The sequence below is a fragment of the Neoarius graeffei genome, chromosome 23 (genome assembly GCF_027579695.1).
Source record: "Neoarius graeffei isolate fNeoGra1 chromosome 23, fNeoGra1.pri, whole genome shotgun sequence".
Lineage (NCBI taxonomy): Eukaryota > Metazoa > Chordata > Actinopteri > Siluriformes > Ariidae > Neoarius > Neoarius graeffei.
In genome coordinates, this window is record NC_083591.1 from 19,085,212 (window position 1) to 19,107,482 (window position 22,271).

The window sequence follows — 22,271 nt, forward strand, 5'->3', positions numbered from 1 at the left end:
AAAGAAACAGAATTTAACAATAATGTGTATCTATTTGATGCCATATTTTGTAATCTATGACGTAAGTGGCAAAAAAAAATTTTATAAAAATAAGACAAAAATGTAGCTTTGAAGAATATACTTGCCTAAATATTCCACTGATTTTGTTATATTATAACAATAGTATCCATAGTTCATCTCATTTGTTTATTTTTTTGTTTCGAGTTAATGTCAATACTAGTCTACTATAAGCCACGTTAATTTTTCAAAAATCATGAATATGAGCAGAAATCAATGATTCAGTAATATTAGATATATACATATGTACAGCAAATATTGGAGATATATGATTTAAACCTTTCTCTTTTTGAAAGGTTTCACTGCAGAGGAGTTTAATGCTCTTTTCTGGGGTGCATTCTGCGATCTTTCCTCCAGTTTTCTCTGCTTTTGTTTCTCTTATCTTTCCTTCTGCTTTTTCTGATGTTCCTGCAATGCTCTTTTGGATAGTTTCTTGGCTACTCTGTTCGCATGAGCTTTTGTTTCAAGTTCTGTATTCTCCACATTCATTAAGCTCCTCTTCGATTCAACTTCCTCTCTGGCTAAGCGCAACTACGCTTTCCACGACATATTGAATTAAGTTCAACGCATTAGAAACAAAAGCACGAAAGGAGTTAAAACACGTTTTCTAGCAAATGGGCGCAGCCATATTGTTTTCTCATTCTATCGCGTACAGTCTCGCCGTATTTACATCAATTTAACTTCCGAGTATTCCCGAATGTCAACGAGAACAAACGAAGCCGACGAAAACATCGCTAAACAAGCAAACCAAATCAGAACGTATTCTGCTGGTCATTTTACTTAAACATATTTTTAACGGATATACAAGAGATTTAAAAAAAACAACACTTTGGCTAGAAAAATAGCAGAATTCTGCTAAATAGCGGACGTCTGGGATCCATGTTAAGCGTAAGCTGAGCGGAGGCTGCGTTAGCCGCCACCGCAATGTATAAAAAAGAGGGGGGGTTTTGAATTTTGAAAATGTAGATGTTAAATGGTGAATTCTGAGTGATCCTGAATGCAAAATTTAATTTTTATTAAGTGTAAATTATGAAGTAAAAACTTACGAATTTCAATTCTTTGAAAAACCACTGTGAGTAGCCGGCAATGGAGCGTTTGTAGGCGGCAAAATCGCCGGTTGCCGGCAGTTATTGAGAGGACTGCTAGTGTGTGTGTGTGTGTGTGTGTGTGTGTGTGTGTGTGTGTGTGTGTATATATATATATATATATATATATATATATATATATATATACACACACACACACACACACAGCCTATCCCAGCTGACTACGGGCGAAAGGCGGGGTACACCCTGGACAAGTCGCCAGGTCATCACAGGGCTGACACATGGACACAGACAACCATTCACACCTACGGTCAATTTAGAGTCACCAGTTAACCTAACCTGCATGTCTTTGGACTGTGGGGGAAACCGGCGCACCCAGAGGAAACCCACGCGGACACGGGCAGCACATGCAAACTCCGCACAGAAAGGCCCTCGCCGGCCACGGGGCTCGAACCCGGACCTTCTTGCTGTGAGGCAACAGCGCTAACCACCGTGCCACCCATTATATATATTTTAATTTTTTTGGTATACACACACACCAATTAAAAAAATATATATATATATATATATATATATATATATATATATATATGGGCAGCACGGTGGTGTAGTGGTTAGCGCTGTTGCCTCACAGCAAGAAGGTCCGGGTTCGAGCCCCGTGGCTGGCGAGGGCCTTTCTGTGCGGAGTTTGCATGTTCTCCCCGTGTCCGCGTGGGTTTCCTCCGGCTGCTCCGGTTTCCCCCACAGTCCAAAGACATGCAGGTTAGGTTAACTGGTGACTCTAAATTGACCGTAGGTGTGAATGTGAGTGTGAATGGTTGTCTGTGTCTACGTATGTGTCAGCCCTGTGATGACCTGGCGACTTGTCCAGGGTGTACCCCGCCTTTCGCCCGTAGTCAGCTGGGATAGGCTCCAGCTTGCCTGCGACCCTGTAGAACAGGATAAAGCAGCTAGAGATAATGAGATGAAAATAATTTCTTTCCACCACAAAGGTGAAGGCTACAGGAAAATCAGCAAAGCTTTACTTATCAGTCAGAATACTGCAGCAAAAGTGGTACAAAAATTTAAGAAAGATGGAACTGCAACCATCTCACAGAGACGTTCAGGTCATCCACAGAAGTTAACACCTCGACAGGAATGTCTTCTGATGAGAAGAGTTGAAGAAAATCAGCATGCAAGTTCACTGCAGTTATCTAAAGAAGTAGAAAGCCAAACTGGGGTGACTATTTCCCGTGACACAATATGGCGTACACTGCAGAGGAATGGCATGCATGGATGCCGTCCACGAAAGAAGCCTCTCCTAAAGCCCAGGCACAAAAAAGCCTGCCTAGAGTTTGCCAGGGCCCATGCTGACAAAGATGAAGACTACTGGGACTCTATACTCTGGAGTGATGAGACCAAGATAAATGTTTTTGGAACTGATGGCTTCAAAACTGTATGGCGTCGCAAAGGTGAGGAATACAAAGAAAAATGCATGGTGCCTACAGTGAAACATGGTGGTGGCAGTGTCCTTATGTGGGGCTGCATGAGTGCTGCTGGTGTTGGGGAGCTGCATTTCATTGATGGCATCATGAATTCACAGATGTATTGCTCTATACTGAAAGAAAAAGATGCTACCATCACTCTGTGCTCTTGGTCGTCGTGCACTTTTCCATGACTAAACACACATCTAAGGCCACTGTTGGATTTCTGAAGAAGAACAGGCTGAAAGTGATTCAGTGGCCAAGTATGTCTCCTGATCTGAACCCAATCGAACACCTATGGGGAATTCTGAAGAGACAAGTTGAGCATCACTCTCCATCCAGCATCCAGTCACTAAAAGAGGTCATTGTTGAAGAATGGAAAAAGACTGATGCTGCAAAATGTCACCAACTTGTTCATTCCATGCCTAGAAGACTTGGTGCTGTCATTAAAAATCATAGACGCCATACAAAGTACTAGATATAGTAGTTTTTGTTGTGGGGTGTACTCATTTTTGCACCAACCTAATTTGAGTAAAACTGAATAATGTGTAATCTGTTATATTATTAACCTTACTTTCACGTTATAAGTTAAACAGATGTTATATCTAAATTTGCCTTGTCAACATTTTGGAAATTGTTTGTGTTCACTGAGATACAGGTAGTCGTCGACTTACGACCTATGCAACTTATGACCGATAGACTTTAAGACCGTCTGGTTATGACTGGCAAGTGTTTCCCAGCTGAGCTAGCTGAGCATACGACAGTTTCTGTCCCAGCACCTCTCGCCGCGTACAACAGTTTCCGCCCCAGCTCCAGGCACATGCGCAATCTCTCTCGCGCTCCCTGTCATACAGTTTCTGCCCCAGCTCCTGGTTTATGAAACGAGCAAATCCTCCCGCCAGCCCGAGCGCTGCAACAGCTGATGATGATGTAGACGACCCACAGCCAAGCACCAGTGATGCCAGCGGTCACTAAGTTTTGTATTTTGATGTTTTACATGTGTATTTTGGTATGTTTCAAACTAAAATGTTTTCTATTTTTCACACCTGTATTTCATATTTTTTGTTTTGCACATATTAAACGAATTGTACTGTACGCAGTGTAGTATGCAGTGTTTGACTTAAAACAAATAATGAGCCAAGGTAATGAAATAAGAAAATGTTGATAAAATAAGACTTTAAGATGATTACAATATCATTACACATCACAATATACTTACGCTCATTTAACATAGGCTGACTTACAACCAGATCGGTTTACAACCGGTCAGTCGTAACCAAACGCAGTCAGTCGTAAGTCGACGACTACCTGTATTGTTTAAAATGTTACTTTTCAAAGGGGGTGTACTCATTTACACTGAGCACTTTAGCTTGGTCAGTTATTGCACAAACTCACCGCCATTTCATTTCACCAGAATATAGTTTTCTGTAAATGTTACACTGCTGCTAAGAGGGGTGATGAGCTAATATTAAAATATAAGAAAATTAAAATAAGAAATATTTGTTTCCTTATGTAACTGTCCTGCAGTAGACCGAGAGCCGAGTGATATTTAACAATAATTATGACACCCTATTTTAATGCAAATAAACAGTTATTATTATGCAGCAAATGTTTTCTTATATTGTTACAACAGCATGTTCTGAAGTGTTTTATTCCTCTTTAGCCACAGCAGTTCAACAACTCCTAATTTTTATTTATTAAACATCATCTTTTATCTATTTATAGCTACATTTCAATGTTGTGGAACTTTCCGGAAACTACTTCCTGTTATCACTTACATTACAGCACCTACAGTGGGAAAAATGATTAATCTGATCCCCTGCTGATTTTGTAAGTTTGCCCGGTTACAAATAAATGAGCGGTCTATAATTTTTATGGTATTTTTATTTTAATAAATAGAGACAGAATATCATCAAAAAAGTCCAGAAAAAAAAACATAAATTATAAGTTATAAATTCATTTCTATTTGATCGAACAAAATAAGTATTTGATCCCCTTCAAACCAGCAAGAATTCTGGGTCCCACAGACCAGTTACTGTATGTGCCCATGAAGCACACAGATTAAGCTGTCACTTTAAGAAAGTACTCCTAATTTCTATTCGTTATGGTTATAAAAGACACCTGTCAATAGAATTGACCTTTTCCAACCTCTCCACCACCATGGGCAAGACCAAAGAACTTTCAAAGGACATCAGGGACAGGATTGTAGACCTGCACAAGGCTGGAATGTGCTACAAGACCATCAGCAAGAATGCTGGTGCAATTATTAGAAAATGGAAGAAATACAAAATGATCATCAATCGCCCTTGGCCTGGAGCTATATGCAAGATCTTGCCTTGTGGGGTAAGGATGATCATGAGAAGGGTGAGGGATCAGCCCAGAACTACACAGGAGGATTAATGATCTCAAGGCAGCTAGGACCATAGTAACCAAGAAAACCACTGCTAACATACTACGCCATAATGGATTGAAATCCTGCAGTGCCCACAAAGTCCCTCTGCTCAAGAAGGCACATGTACAGGCCCATCTGAAGTTTGCCAGTGAGCACCTAAATGATTCAGAGAAGGCTTGGGAGAAGGTGATGTGGTCAGATGAGACCAAAATTGAACTCTTTGGCATCAACTCAACTCGTCGTGTTTGGAGGGAGAGAAATGCTGAATACAATCCCAAGAACACCATCCCCACCATCAAGCACAGAGGTGGAAACATTATGCTTTGGGGCTGTTTCTCTGCTCAGGGTACAGGACGACTTCACTACGTTGAGGGGCCGATGGACGGGGCCATGTACCATAAGATCTTGGAAGAGAACCTCCTTCCTTCAGTCAGAGCACTGAAGATGGGTCGTGGATGGGTCTTCCAGCATGACAACAACCCAAAACATATGGCCAAGGCAACAAAGGAGTGGCTCAAGAAGAAGCACATGAAAAGATATACATAGAATCATGGCCTCACTTTTTGTTTATAAATGCCTTGAGACCTCAAAAATGGCATAGGAATAGTTTTAAGCATTAACAATAAATCTAATAATATAGTAATTTTTACGATTAAAGTGATTCATATAGGTAGCGGTCTGAGTGAATGACCTTGACGTCACAGCAGGAAGTCTATCGGTCTCATTGCTATTTCCGCTATACTAAAACACAGAGCTGACTGCAACTCCGATCCTCCATTTTGAGCTAATTTATTGCCATGTCACATAGATGTGTTGCTGGCGGGTGCAGCAACACGACAGAAGGTGGAGTTACACTGCTTTCATGGCCCAAAAATGCTCAAACTGCAAAGATTTGGATGTGTTTTGCAAGATGTTCATGGGCACATTGGGCGCCTACGAAGTGGTCTCTCCTCTGCTCTGCACATTTTACTGAAGACTCTGATCTGTTGAGGAGCATTGGCTATAAGCCCCTATTGGAAGAGGGTGCAGTACCAGCAGTTAAATAAAATGACAAGAAAAGGAAAGTAAGTTCAGTTGCACCAGTTCTCCTGGAGTGTGAGCCGAGGGTTGTTGCTAAAACCCCGGACGGAGCGGGACATATCATCACTCGGGCAGTGACCTCCCCACGGTTGTTGCTAAAAGCGGTGACGTGATGTCCCGTCCCGGGTTTTAGCAATTGCCTGAGCCAAGCAGTAATGGCGGTGTACTCAGTATGGAGAAAATGGAGAATGAGTGGATCAGCTGTCTGATTTCTCCGCTGGATATGCTTGCCTCAGCAGCAATATCTCGCCCTTATGTGGAAGAAGCGAATGAACGGAGAACTGAACGAACAACTGAAAGTCAGATTGTTTCAAAATAATCAGCCACAAGTTTGACCTTCAAGAAGCGAGAACACAGATGGGTAAGCTCCGACTCTCATCTGGATACAAAGCAACAAAAACACCACCACTCGTTGTTTACCTGCATTTAGATTAATCCATGTAACTTGTATTGTGTGTTTAAGTTACTGGTAGAAGATTATTTAATTTGCTTCAGAATGTGATTGTCTCAGTTCATCTGATTATTTAATTAGCCTTTTACCTTTTATCAGTGAAAATGCATGCATGTACATACACTGGAGATCAAAATTAGAGAACAACTTATAAAAACTTGAATAATTTTGAAATAATACCATCTTCACTGCTCAACAGTTAAATGACATTTTATTGTGTCCATATCATGGTTCAACAACATTTTTTTCACAAAATGACTAAAGGCATTTCACAAAAAAAAAATATTTTTCAGAAAACGCACTGATCAAAATTAGAGAACACACTGATCAAAATTAGAGAACAACAATCTGGAACAAAAATCTGAAGGTTACAACAGTCAGCAATTAGTAAGAAGTGTACAGGCCTCTGCTGTGAATGACTTCAGCACATCTGCGGCCACAGGATAGCACTAGTCTCTCACACTGCTCTGGTGTGATTTTGGTCCATTCTTCTTCCAGCCTCCTCCACAGTTCGGTGATTGTAGAGGGTTTCTTGACCATAACTTTGTCACCAAGGATTTTCCAGAGGTTCTCTATTGGGTTGAGATCAGGACTCTGGGCAGGCCATGCCATTAATTCAATGTTTTCACCTTCAAGGAAATTCTTTACCCGTTTTGCTGTGTGACATGGAGCATTGTCCTGCATAAAGACTGCAGGCTGATTGGGCGATGAACGCAAGTAAGGAACCATGTGCTGTTGAAGGTTCTGATACACATTTGCATTCACTCGGCCATGTAGCTGTACAAGAGGCCCAACTCCCGCAGCAGAAAACATGCCCCAAACCATGACACTTCCTCCTCCACCTTTCACTGACTTCTTTACACACTTTGGGTTTAGTCTTTCTCCAATGTGTCGCCGAACATAATGCTTCCCATCAGACCCAAATAAATTAAATTTGCTTTCATCACTGAAGTGAACCCTGGACCAGTTCTCCTCTGTCCACACAACATGCTCCTCAGCAAAGCTCAGTCTAGCTTTTTGATTTTTTTTGCTAATGAGAGGTTTGGTCACTGCAGTGTGGGCCTTCAGTCCAAATGCTCTTAAACGGCGAGCCACTGTATGGCGAGACAAATCCTTACCATGTTCAGCACTGAACTGGCGAGCAATTCCACCTGCAGTATGGAAACGATTACCCATTGACATCCTTCGCAGTGACCTGTCCTCTCTTGCATTTGTCTTCCGTGGACGACCAGCCTTCTTGGGCGACTTGAATGAGTTTGTAGTTTTGTAAAGATTCAATATTCTTGAAATCACAGATTTGGAACGATCAACTTGTCTTGCTATGGCTGATAGGGTCATCCCTTTGGTTTTCATCTGGACAACCTGCTGCCGGAGGCTTTCAGTCACTTTAGAACGACCCACCATCTTGCAAAGTCAATGAAACTGGCAGTTAGAATGCCACTTAAATAGGGGTTGACTGATAATCAAGGAAATTAGCACCATGTGCTAGATTAGCACCATTAAGTGGGAGGCACCTGAAAGTGTTCTCTAATTTTGATCAGTGCATTTTTTTGCAAAATGCAGGTTTTTTGTTGAAATGCGTTATCCATTTTGTGAAAAAGTGTTGTTGTAGCATGGTATAGACACAACAAAATGTCCTTAAACTGTTGAGCAGTGAAGATGGTATTATTTCAAAATTATTCAAGTTTTTATAAGTTGTTCTCTAATTTTGATCTCCAGTGTATATGTTGCATAAGTTATAACACCTATCCTGTTTTAATGAGAGTCAACCCACAATCAGTGAAGTCAAATCAGTCTTAATTGAGCAAGTCGGTAATGGGATTTCTTACTTTCACCATGCACTTTTATTTATATGACTTTGGTCTATCGGCGTCAAAGGCCTCGGCCTTAAAACCGGTTACCACTGTGACGTCACACACTCAGGGCTGGCTGGCTCAGCGGGGCAGCTCGAATGCCAACTTTGTGGTCGAGTTTATCTCTCAAAAATATTTTTTTTTTTATTCCATTTATGCAGCATACAAGAGTCAAGGATGGAGATACTATCCACCCAGAAATTTATTTAAAAATAAAGGTTCTGCGTATCTCCTTTAAGATTATGGAGTGGCCTAGCCGGTCTCCAGACCTTAATCCTACAGAAAATTTGTGGAGGAAGCTGAAACTTTGAGTTGCCAAGCAACAGCCTTAAAATCTTGAGAATTTGAAGGGGATCTGTAAAGAGAAGGGGACCAAAAATCCCTCCTGAGATGTGTGCAAACCTGGTGACCAACTACAAGAAACGTCTGACTTCTGTGCTTGCCAACAAAGGTTTTTCCGCCAAGGACTAAGTCATGTTTTGCTTAGGGACCAAATACTTATTTCACTCGATCAAATACAAATGAATTTCACCTTTATGTGTGTTTTTTTCCCCTGGACTTTTGTTGATATTCTGTCTCTATTTGTTTAAATAAAAGTACCATAAAAATTATAGACTGCTCATTTCTTTATCACCAGGCAAACTTACAAAATCAGCAGGGGTATAATAATTAATAAGGGGTAGAATAATTATTTTCCCCAATGTATATAACAGTTATTCCACAAAATCGAGTTGTACATGAGCTGATAGCCGATGAAGCGCGTAGCACAGAGTTGGCTATAAGCCATGTACGACCAGCGTTCAAGATAGCCAGTATTGCATAGTAAAATGCGACCCAATTTTGAAGAATTGCTAGTTAATATCCCCAGTGTATCGCACAGAAATGTGATGCAAAAAGTTGGCCAACTTCTCTAAGAAAATTATAAGCTTTCCTTATTTCCTAACATTCACAGGGTAACTGGGTTAGTCAGCCGCCGATTGTCCAGCGGGGGATGGACGGATGGATAAATAAATAAATAATATAGAGACGACAGTTTTCCGCGATCACAGTAAATAGACAGAAAACACGGAATCCAGTATTTGAAATGGAATGTCCAAAAGTTTATTTGCACTAATTAAAACTAAATATTTTGTATCAAATAAGCCATTATGGTGTCAGATAGGCCTGTCACAATATTCGATATACTGACTTATTGTACGGTAAATAAAAATGAACTCGGTAAAAAAATTTTTAACCACGATTTTGACATTTACACGCTGTACATCTACATAGGGAAGTCGCCAGAGTATTAGCTTGACCCACTGACTGAATAAAACACTGCGCTGTTTTCTATCGTCTCACATGGCTCTCTGTCAGAGGTGGGGCCTCCCAGCATGCAACAGTTATCCAGCCAGGGTATCCACTGAATGGGGAAAAGACAACAACATGTTGCTCCGTTGTACAGGCCATAGGGTGAATTGGGTGTGGACGGTATGGATGTGTCCCGACTAATATCAAACAGCTGATATGTCCCTACCAATATTTCTGATTGAAGAAAAAAAAAACATGCAAAACACCACGCAAAATTCGCTCATGGATATTTGCTTGGGGGCGTGGTCACGAAAACAGCAAGCAAGTTCGGCTACCATGTCAATTAGCAAGTGCGGTTGCAGTGCAGTGACCGGCTGCTAGCTAGCAAATTGTCCTTGAGGAATGTAATGTTAGATTAGCTCGTAAAATTAAGCAGTTAACAACAGTTGGTATTCAGTGTATAAAAATGACAACATGCGAATATGACTGTTTTCTAAGTTTGTGTGGCATGTAAATAACAATCCGACTTGATACCGACAACAACTGGTTTTCATTAAGGTCACAAAGACATTATTAAATCATATCAAATTGTGCTAATGTTGGCTAATATTGCACCTAGCCTTGCTTGTGAAATGCCTGCAAACTTTAGCAGCCCGCTAACCCTTAATCTGAAGTGCTTCAGTTAAGACCTACAGAGCCCTGACCAACTTCGTGTAACATGACACATGTAAACAACAACCCAATGGTGATGTGGATATTGTTTGTGGCCCAGACACCTTTTAATCAAATGAAACATTTTCACGTAATAAGCATAACAGCCTCCGCCTTCTTGATCAGAAATTTTTGGTTACTCCCGCCTCTCTTTTGAAAACGTCACATACTGAGCACGTACATAGGCTGAACTGATTGGTTTTCGAGGGGGTTCATTTGAAAGTGGTAGGCTAAAAACTTTTCTCTGTAGAACCCTGTCCCTCCCTCCTCTCCCTCCCCTCTCCGCTCTGGGCTCAAGAAGACAACAAAAGGGCAATAATATAAAAACAACCAATCAGAATTCAGATACATTCTGTTGCCAAGGAAAACTGTAACCTTTCAATGTGTCAGAAAAGTTCTAGAGACCTCGTCCTGTTTTACCGTTAGATCATATCAGCTTAAACTAGCATTCTAAAACTAGTTAAAGATCACACAGAAGATAGCCTACTCCCCCTGCCAGCCTAATGTAACGCAGTGTTTAAGGATCCGTATGTGTTTTACTTCCATTTATGAGGGAAAGGAGCATGCTCCCTCCCGACAGTCAATGCGTTATTCGCTTGTAAAACACATTTGCAAATTGGTAGAATGAGTTAATCACCACATGCAAGACTTGCAATTAATCAAATGGATTGCATATTATCATTATTCATGAATTACTACAGTTCTGAACTTCAAATTTTAAAAGTCTGGACTTTGGAGAGATGATGGATACTCTTTTGGTGGAACACAATGGAGCAAAATATTGTGACCTTCTAATGTTGACCTGAAGTTGGCATTGGGTTTGTGTCCCCACCAATGTTAATACCAAACCTACGCCCTTGCCTACATGTTCTCTTTCTAATTGTTGTTACTTTTATCCAAATGACAGCTGGCAATACGGTATTTTTGCACTTTTTGTTTATCTGGGTACTAATCTTTGAGAAACTGGATTGGCAGAATGTTGCCTGTGAAGAAAAGAATGTCTTTTTATTACCCTGTGCCAAGTTAATATTTACTTAAGTGCAATTTTTAAGAGCCATAGATTGTATTTGATTTATTGTTTTTGTTGTAAGTGGTTTTGTTCGATTGTTGTTTTATTTCTTTAGGTTATTTATTTATATTTTTTACGTTCCTCTATTGAATTGAATAAGTTGACTTAATTAAAAAGTTTACTGTTCTTGAAAGGGTGTATTTGCATGATCATTTTATTTTACTAGTGGCATAAAACTGTCTTGAAAAGTCGTCAACAATAATATCGTTTATCGCAATAATTTCTGAGACAATATATCGTCCAACAAAATGTGTTATCGTGACAGGCCTCGTGTCAGACTTCGCCTTTAACTTTGTTGGGGCATTATAACTTTTAAGCATAAAGATATTATTATTCATGAAATTTAGAAGTACACTAAAACTTTTTTTTTTAGCATTACTCAGAACTTGATCACAAAATTAGCTTTAAAATGAGGGCTCAAATAGATGACATCCCTAGCTGGATATGAGTAGTGTGTAATGACCAAAAATGGGTCTTAAAAGCTTGCTGTAGTAGTTGTATCATTACATTTGCATATTCGCACAATGATATAAAGGCTCACTGCAATAAAACATTGTTGTAAACTTGTCATAAGACTCATGTCTTTATTTTCTGTCATTCGCACATATATATATATATATATATATATATATATATATATATATATATATATAAAATGCTACACAAAATTTTGGAATTGCTACACAAAATTACTATTGTGTAGTATTTTTGGTTACACACAAAAAAAAGTTTTCTTGAACGCTGTGTATGACGAGATTGAGTGGAACAACTTTTATTCTATCCACAATCACTGGATTTTGAGAAACTGAGCATTTTTATTTTTACTCTTTGCAAATTCGATAAATTAAATCTTTACACAAAATGTCAGACAAAATCATTTCTGCTCACAATGTAAACAAACTGGTGAAATGACAGGAGCAATTTGTGAAAAATGCCATAATAATAATAATAATAATAATAATAATAATAATAATAATAATAATAATTCCTGATTTTCTTTTTAAAGATACGTTCTTACCATCAAATACTTTCATTCCACGTTCTGTGGCTTTTTTTTGCATTTGTTGGTGTTTTGTTTTCGAGTAGAGTTTTTATTTCTTCCTCGGTTGGTTCAGCAACACACTCCGCCATTTTGTTTTTCTCTACTTATGGTATATGAGCTGATACCCTAGTTGTAGAGTAGCCAATCAGAGCATGCGATTGCTCATATCCAGTGAATGTGGATAGAATAATTAACAATTATTCACCAATATTCACTGAGCCTGAGGTGGATAATTGTTTTAGTATAAATACACAGGTGATTATTTCAAAAATTGTTTTAGAAATCGTTTATTTCAAACTTGAAAGTTTGAAATAAACGATTTCTAAAAAATGTTTTGAAAGATGCCGTGCAGACTTGTCTCACTTATCTACGCCAAGTTGCATAAAGTACTTTGTTTTGAAATCGAATAAAATAAATCACAGTTCCACCTTACCTTTGAACAGTTTTAGACCAAACTTCGTAGCATCTTTGGTGCTTTTAGGGACAGCATTTGCTTTCATCATTTGTCATTCTTCCTCAGTGACTGTGACAAAGTGATCAATCACCATTTTGCTGAGTCACTCAAGGTGATTATTGAGAAATTCAGACTATTTCTTGCTAATCAGTGCACATGAGTTCCTATAATCACCTCCATATTTATACTAAGAACTCTTCTCTCATTAGCTTTAGTTTTTTTTCCTTTTATCATCAGTTTCTATGCAAGTCCCCCTGAATCATGTGTTACTACAGAAATGAGTAACGATTAAATACCATGCTTTAATATAAAGCTGTGATTTGAATGACAGCTACACAACTGTCAGAGCTGCCGTTCTAGAAAACGAATCAACATCTTCGGACCAATCAGAATCAAGAACTCAACAGCACTGTGGAACGTAAAGAACTGCCTTGGAAATAATGAATCTCTGATGCTGTATTTCAGTGTGTAAGTGTTCGGTTTTATATTTGCTTTTTTTTTTTTATTCCTGATGTGGAACTTGCAGCAGGCATGAGATGACGCTTCTTTACTTCTCACAATCTGAATCTCACAATCACGTGTTTTCTTTCTCTCTCTCTTCCCCCCCCCAATCTGTCCCTCTGAGTTACATGTTGGTCCTGGGATTGAGATGCTGGCCTCTTCTGCCCGTCGGACCTGCTTGATCCATCCTGGTGCCCTGTGTCTGGTCGGAGTTTTATCGCCCCGCTCCTGTGAAGGACGGCCCCATGAGGACAGTTGAGGGTTATACCTGGAGGATGCTCTGGACTCTTACAGTAATGCTTTTATGGCTGAGGACTACAGTTGTCTTGCTAACTTTAGGACTGCAGTTATCATGAACAGTTTTGCACTCAAGTTTCCATCAATGAAGAGTTATAACATCAACGAAACTGTCCTCATGTTAAAACTGTTAATATTATAGTCAGGCTGTCTGTTGTTGCCCAAATGAGGATGGGTTCCCTTTTGAGTCTGGTTCCTCTCGAGGTTTCTTCCTCATGTTGTCTGAGGGAGTTTTTCCTTGCCACCGTCGCCACAGGCTTGCTCATTGGGGATAGATTAGGGATAAAATTAGCTCATGTTTTAAGTCGTTCAAATTCTGTAAAGCTGCTTTGCGACAATGTTTATTGTTAAAAGCGCTATACAAATAAACTTGACTTGACAATCTGTCTGGAAACTGATGACGGGGAATCCTGAGGCTGCATCTCAGCATCTTTGATATGTTTCATAAATAAATATAATATAATCATCATAATCCGAGACAGAAAAATAAAGTGTCGGCTGGAATTAACACAAGCACACATTTAAGAGCGAGTGTAATAAAAACAGCCGAGCAACAGAATGCCATTAGTGGAGAGTAGTCAAATGCATAAAAGCGGAGGGAAAAAAAAAACACAACCATGGCACACTTGTAGCGTTGTACACACAACCTTCCCACCAGCAGCTCTCCAGCTTCACTCCTTCAGCCCACTCCATCATAAATAATTCATGCCCTCATTAATTATTCATTACAACATTCCAAACAACAACAATGACAACGCCGCTTTGTTTCCAGTCGTGCCACAGCAGGCCTGTTGCCATGGGAGCACGTGATAAACAACGCAATTCCCAGATGATTCCTCTCTGTAGGCATGTTACGCACTCGATGGAGAACAAAGTAGGTCAGAGTCAAACAGCTCACGAGGGGATTGAGGGCTTTAACACGGGAACAAAAGTAATTAGGTAAAAGTAGATACTCTGTGATTTGGGATGCACCAATCCGGAGCTTTCTTTCCGATATCAGAGCACCGAGTGTGACCCGATACCTGATATACAGCATTCTTAAATCATCAAAGTTTGTGCTGACAAGTTAGAAAAATTGTGAAGCTGTTTTAAGTAAAACCCGACATTTTAAAAACCACAAAAAGAAAAGGGAAAAAAAAAAAAACACACAGACTCGAGAGCTAATCGGAAACGAGTATTTTTTTTTTCCCCTGGATGCGTTTGCGTCCAAGCTGTGTGTCAGCTCAGTCAACATCCAGGTGACACTGATGAACCAGAGTCTGCATTTGATTGGTGCATTTGTTCTGAAAAGTATACTTGGGTGCAAAAGTTTGTCCACCCTTTGGAAAAAATATGACAAGAAGAGAATACAGTAGTCATGGGGTGTGCTGTAAGGAAATAAATGGAAAAAAAAACAAAAAACAAATTCAAATAAAATTAATAAATTAGAAAAATTATTTAATTGATATATTTTAATATAACATTTTTTTTAATTAATATTGTTTATCCCCCATGATTAAACGACCGGAGACACTTTATTTTTTTTTTTGGGGGGGACAATTTTAAATGTTAAAAAATAAAATTAATCAAATAATACAAAAATTGTAAAATATAACTCATTTAAAAATATAGTTCATATAAATTATTATATTTGTAAAATATAAAAATACAGCTTAAAATAAATGTACTTGACTACACCACTCTTCAGAAAATTCCATACATTTAGCGAATGAACTATTTAACTTTATGCACAATTTTTCAGCAAAAGTTTCCCTACGAGCTTCCACAAGGCAGCTACAATCTGCAGGACGAAAGCAGCTAGTTTCAGACACGGCGGCTGACGGACTGCAGTTGGCGCAAAAAGCACAGTCGTGTAAATTTTGTTTTTTGGCTGAACTTTTCTTTTACGACATCTCTTCTAGATTTTATGAGAGCCAGAGACCCAAACAAACGTGAGAGTGAGCGGGCTTGGACTCAAAAACGCACTTAAAGACTGAGGACGTTTCTCTCTCACTTTTTTCACACACGCAGACACTCGAGGAGCATCACAGAGTAACGCAACATGGATGTGTGTGTTGGAGCCAGAAAAAGGGAAAAAAAGGTTTCCACGCTGGCGTCAGTCAGGCCTCGACTCAACTGAACCAAAGAAACTGTTCCAGACAATGGGAAGATACTGTGGGCTTCACTTTCATCTCCCCCGCCACACACATTTTACACACACACACACATATATATATATATATATATATATATATATATATATATATATATATATATATATATATACACACACACACACACACATACACACACAGTGCCTTGCAAAAGTATTCATGCCCCTTGAACTTTTTCACATTTTTCCACCTTACAACCATGAACTTAAAAGTTTTTTATTGAGATTTTATGTGATAGACCAACACAGAGTAGCACATAATTGTGAAGTGAAACAAAAATGATAAATGGTCTTCAAAATTTTAAACAAATAAAAATCTGAAAAATGTGATGTGCATTAGTATTCAGCCCCCCTGCGTCAATACTTTGTAGAGCCACCTTTTGCTGCCATTACAGCCACAGGACTTTTGTAGTATGTCTCTACCAGCTTTGCACATCTAGGACACTGAAATTTTTGCCCATTCTTCTTTGCAAAATAGCTCAAGCTCAGCCAGATTGGATGGAGAGCGTCGGTGAACAGCAATTTTCAAGTCTTGCCACAGATGCTCAATGGGATTTACGTCTGGATTTTGACTGGGCCATTCTAATAAATGAAGATTCTTTGATCTAAGCCATTCCATTGTAGCTCTGGCTGTATGTTTAGGGTCATTGTCTTGCTGGAAGGTGAATCTCCTTCCCAGTCTCAAGTCTTTTGCAGCCTCCAACAGGTTTTCTTCCATGATTGCCCTGTATTTAGCTCCATCCATCTTCCCATCAACTCTGACCAGCTTCCCTGTCCCTGCTGAAGAAAAGCATCCCCATAGCATGATGCTGCCACCACCATGTTTCACAGTGGGGATGGTGTGTGCAGGGTGATGAGCAGTGTTAGTTTTCCGCCACACATAGCGCTTTGCATTTAGGCCAAAAAGTTCAACTTTGGTCTCATCTGACCAAAGCACCTTCTTCCACATGTTTGCTGTGTCCCCTACATGGCTTCTTATGCCTGTCTTTCAACAACGGCTTTCTTCTTGCCACTCTATAAGGCCAGATTTGTGGAGTGTACGACTTATAGTTGTCCTGTGCACAGATTCTCCCACCTGAGCTGTGGATTTCTGCAGCTCCTCCAGAGTGATCATGGGCCTCTTGGCTGCTTCTCTGACCAGTGCTCTCCTTGCTCGCTCTGTCAGTTTAGGTGGACGGCCATGTCTTGGTAGGTTTGCAGTTGTGCCATACTTTTTCCATTTTTGAATGATGGATTGAACAGTGCTTCTTGAGATGTTCAGAGCTTGGGATATTTTTTTATAACCTAACCCTGCTTTAAACTTCTCCAGAACTTTATCCCTGACCTGTCTGCTGAGTTCTTTGGTCTTCATGATGCTGTTTGTTCTTCAGTGTTCTCTAACAAACCACTGAGGCCTTCACAGAACAAGTGTATTTATGCTGAGAGTAAATTACACACAGTAGGACTCTATTAACTAATTAGATGACTTCTGAAGGCAAATGATTGGACTGGATTGTATTTCGAGGTATCAGAGGACAGGGGGCTGAATACTAATGCACACCACATTTTTCAGATTTTTATTTGTTTAAAATTTTGAAGACCATTTATCATTTTTGTTTCACTTCATAATTATGTGCTACTCTGTGTTGGTCTATCACATAAAATCTCAATAAAAAACTTTTAATTTTGTAGTTGTAAGGTGGAGAAATGTGAAAAAGTTCAAGGGGTATGAATACTTTTGCAAGGCACTGTATATATATACACACACACACACACACACACACACACACACTCACTCTCACACTCTCTCACACACACTCTCTCTCTCTCTCTCTCTCACACACACACACTCTCTCTCACACACACACACACACTCTCTCTCTCACACACATACTCACTGTGAGGAGGTTTCTCACACACTTGCTTTCTTTTCTCTCACACACAGACACTTGAGCATCGCAGAGTAAAGCAATGTGGATGTGGGTGTTGGAGCCAGAAAAGGGAAAAAAGGTTTCCAGGTGTGTCTCTCTCTCTCTCTCTCACACACACACACACACACACACACACACACACACACACACACAGTGAGGAGGTTTCTCACACACTTGCTTTCTTTTCTCACACACGCAGATACTCGAGGAGCATCGCAGAGTAAAGCAATGTGGATGTGGGTGTTGGAGCCAGAAAAAGGGAAAAAAGGTTTCCAGGTGTGTGTGTCTCACACACACACACTCTCTCTCTCTCTCTCTCTCTCTCTCTCTCATACACACACAGTCATACACATACACACACATGTTGGCCTGCAAAAGCAGCTATACAGGAAGCATGAGGATGACAATGAAATATGAGAGAGCAAGAGAGTGTGTGTGTGTGTGTGTGTGTGTGTGTGTGTGTGTGTGTGTGTGTGTGTGTGTGTGTGAGAGAGAGTTGAGCCTCACCTCTGGTGTGTTTTTCTTAAATTCGCGGCTCTGGTCGATGAGCTTTTTCCTGGACTGTTCACTCTCATCTTGTCTGTTGGCCAGTAGCGTGGCAGTGGTGTCTAGTTCTCTCTACAGGGGGGGAACCCACACATAGGCAAGTAATTATACACTGTTCAGCATGGGGGAGATCATTTGCATACACAGACAAACACAGCGCGGCAGACAGGAATCCCAAGACAGGAACGAAACCATCAGAAAGTGTGAACACCTCCGCTGTGGTGCCATCAACAGCGGGAGAAGCGTGTGTTTAGCACTAGGGGACTGGGAGCTGCATCTGCAACACACACTTCAGAACAATCAAAGGCTGCTCAAATAGTATTCGACATAAAAATCTACATTCAGATTAGGATTAGAGTCAGGACGTCAAGATTATTCCACACGGTTCACATTTGTCTGTTACTTGCAGAATGTGTGTCACAAAATTAAAAAAAAAATCTTTCTCAGCAAAAGGAACAACAAAAATAGATGTCTTTGTAAGTAACTGAACACATCTTGAATACAGTCAGATTTATCTATTCTTTCCTATCAAGCATATTCCTAGTCACTTTTATTAACGATTCAGAAATTTCTAGAAAAACAAACAAAAAACTAATGAACGGAATAAGAAGAAAAAATGCTGTAAAACTCAAAATGAGAAAAAACACATCTAAAAATCACTCTTATATTAAGAAACATTAAATAAACTCCATTTAAAGAATTATTTTTTAAACAAGAGGGAGTCAAATGAAAAGCTTAAAATGCATATCACGGGTAAATTCAGGAGCAAAATCAATGTAATTCTCCTATTTTATATTAAACTTTGGTCAAATATCGGTCAAATATTAGTTTTTTGTGCAATTTTTTACCTTGCGCAATACCAGAGAAGTTCAGTTGAAATCAAGCCATTTGAGGCAAATTCATCCGCCTCTGAAAAAACTTGGCATAATTTCCCGGCATACACTGATTTTCGTGACGTCACATGCCGGACGCCTCCTTCTGAAACCTACGTCAGCGCTGGTTTGTTGTAGTCTGGCTAACGCGACTGCAAAGCTCTACGAGCTATTGGTCTGGCCAAGATATTAAGCCCAACCGTTTCCCAAAGTGCGTGCTTGACCTGCCTCCCTGAAATGCCTCAGTTTGTTACTGGTCGAAGCCAGGAAAGGCTGTGACGAAGCTTAAACCAATCACATCACTCTTTCCTCTGACGTATGCGACGCAACGGGGCTAACTGGTAGATTAAACTCTTACCGAAGCCGGTCGGGAGCAAGGCGAAAGCGTCCTTCCTTTCAATAAATACCTCCAGGGCTGCTCTTTGCTCCGTTTTCAATGAGAACTTCCCATTGAATGCTTTCAATACAGCATCTACCGCTGTGTTAAAGGCTTGCCGCTGCTCCATGTTCGTGATGTGAATGAAGCGCTTCCGGCATAGATTCTGTAAACAATCTATGGCTTCCGGTCGCAGTTCTACTACGTCAGTGCCTTGAACACGCCTCTACCCAGGGCCGTTGGAGATGCTCAAAGTTGATTGGTTCCCGATTTTTCGGGAGCTTGGAAGAGCTGTAGATAGCTTGCCTGGCCAGACTAAGCTCGCAACAGGCCCTCGTGTTGCGTCACGCTTAGGATGGGCAGGCCCAGGCTAGGTTTGTTGATGAGAAAACGACCTGGTGGTTTTCTGCAAATTTCTTCAACGTTATCACATAATTATTAAAATGGTTAACAGATGTATCGTAGGAGGGTGTAGCAACACCAATCTTGATGGGATTAGTACTCATCGTTTTCCAAAAGACCGGACAATGAGAGAGAAATGGGAGCGCTTCGTGCAAGGCACCCGGAAAAATTGACTACATGCTACAGACAACAGCATTATTTGCGGTGCTCACTTCACAAGGCCCGACGACTTTGAGAACTATTTGCAGTGGGAAATGGGCTTCGTGAGGCAACTTGATCTGAAAAAAGACGCAGTTCCATCTGTCAGAATGCCCAAAGCAACACCGTCTCCATCTGTGTCAGCGTCACCAAAGGATCCAGCCGTGTTCGTCTCCCCTGACAGAAGGCGAAGTGCCGCATCCACTGAGGCCCTCGAAGCCGAGGACCAAGCAGAGCCGAGAAAAAGACCAAGAAAATCAGCAATTCACAAGTTGACTGTAGCCAGGGTAAGAAATAATTCTGACATCTCATTATATTCATCCAAACGTGAAGTAACATTGCGCTCAGGTGACAATTCCATATTTCAATGCAAAATCGCTAGCTGCTAAACTTGGTCTACACACGCTGTGCACTGAAACCGTGCAAGCTCTCTCAGCCTGTTGGCGCTTCCGCAGGTGACGTCACGAATATGGCTCCAGACTCCCTTGGGATTTTTCCAGACGCATTTTGTTATTTTATTTTTTTTCTGCTGTAGACAGATGGCCTTGTGCAAAATTACCCCTCTGGACGAGTGTGTAAAGGGACATACTTTCATATGAAAAAAACCCTAAATTGGTCCAGGATAAGCACTTTAAAAATCTGCAAATTGTTTTGTAAATATGTATGAATAAATTTTTTTCGAGAAGAATCCAGACACTCGGTGTTTGAATGTCGCGCAGACGCTTATGTGACACCTTTCTGCAATAAACTCCACAAAAATTAAGAATGTTTTTTATACAGACAAAAGACTTTTATACAAAGATTTTTTTTAAATCAATTTTTTTTCTCCACAACCAGCTGATTTGACTTTAAATAATTTATTAATTCTGTTAAACTGTGCTTTTTAAACCTGGTTATCATCCTGTAAAAATTCACTCGAACACCTCTGGCTTGAATCTTTTCCTGTCAAAATATTACATGGGATTTTATTTTTTTTTAAAAAAAAGGTTCTACTTTCTGGCTTAGGCATGTATTCTAAACAACTCCTATTACTCGATGTAGTTTAAAAAAAATAAATAAAAAAAACCTGAGGTTATGCTTTATTGTAAGTTTATAAAACGTCTTCCTTCAGCTACGGTCACACTCCAGCTTTGCGATGAGTTATCACTGCTTAGTTTGCCAACGAAAAACAAACATGGCCAGCAAATTTCAGTGCATGCACTGAAATTTTTCATGACCTTTTTGGCCATCCACGAGGTGGAGCCCCCCCAATAAATAAATGCACAAACAGAAAATTAAATAAAATTTTTTTAAAATACCCCACCCCCCACCCCAACAACTCGCAAAGCCAGGAGAAAATTCACCGTGTATTGCACGATTGGTGGCCATGCTACCAATTTTTTTTTCACCAAGTATTCACAAACCTATCATGAGCTGCAGTGTGATGCGCCAAAAAAAAAAACCTCCAATGACGAGCTCCATTTCTTTAAACTTTCTGCTGTCGTTGTGATTGTTGTCATCATCCAAATTGAAATCTCTAAATATTTATTAATCTAGAATCCAAATTGACATGCTGACAAACAATTAATTAATTACATTTTTTTTAAAAATCCACTATATCCTGTGAGAGAAAAAAAATTTTAACAATTAAAAAAAAAAAAGGGAGGTTGCAGTTGCTCTTCAGTGTAAAGCCACTCCAGGACATGCTCACTCTTTTCTATCGTGTCGCACCAAAACACAAGTTTAAATTCGCAACACAATAAAATAAAGATGTTTAAAAGCCACAGCGAATCTGTTTGCTCTTAAATTACTTATTGAGTTTCTATCATGGGTCAAGTCTATACATATTATGGTCATGTGACCAATACATCAAGTGGGGAATCCATGGCCTAATAGTCAGAGAAGCAGCTTTGGGACCGAAAGATTGCCGGTTTGATTCCCTGGACCAGCAGGAATGGCTGACGTGTTTTTGAGCAAGGCACTGAACCCTGAACTGCTCCCCAGGCTGCTGTACGGTGTACGTCACTCTGGATAAGAGCGTCTGCTAAATGGCATTAAAAGTGCTTCTAATAAATTTCAAGGGGTGTGAAAATCTTTGCACCACGTCCTGCAAAAGACTTCATGGATTCT

At 40.0% G+C, this 22,271-nt stretch overlaps 1 protein-coding gene across 7 annotated transcripts in view; it reads right to left on the reverse strand.

Annotated features, from left to right (window-relative positions):
• Positions 1-22,271, reverse strand: part of cux1b (cut-like homeobox 1b) — a 296,665-nt gene that overhangs the window by 201,364 nt on the left and 73,030 nt on the right. For all 7 annotated transcript variants that reach the window (XM_060905892.1, XM_060905893.1, XM_060905888.1 and 4 more), the window contains exon 2: positions 18,276-18,386. In XM_060905892.1, the coding sequence (XP_060761875.1) occupies positions 18,276-18,386 (111 nt within the window). The remainder of the gene's footprint in view (positions 1-18,275; positions 18,387-22,271) is intronic.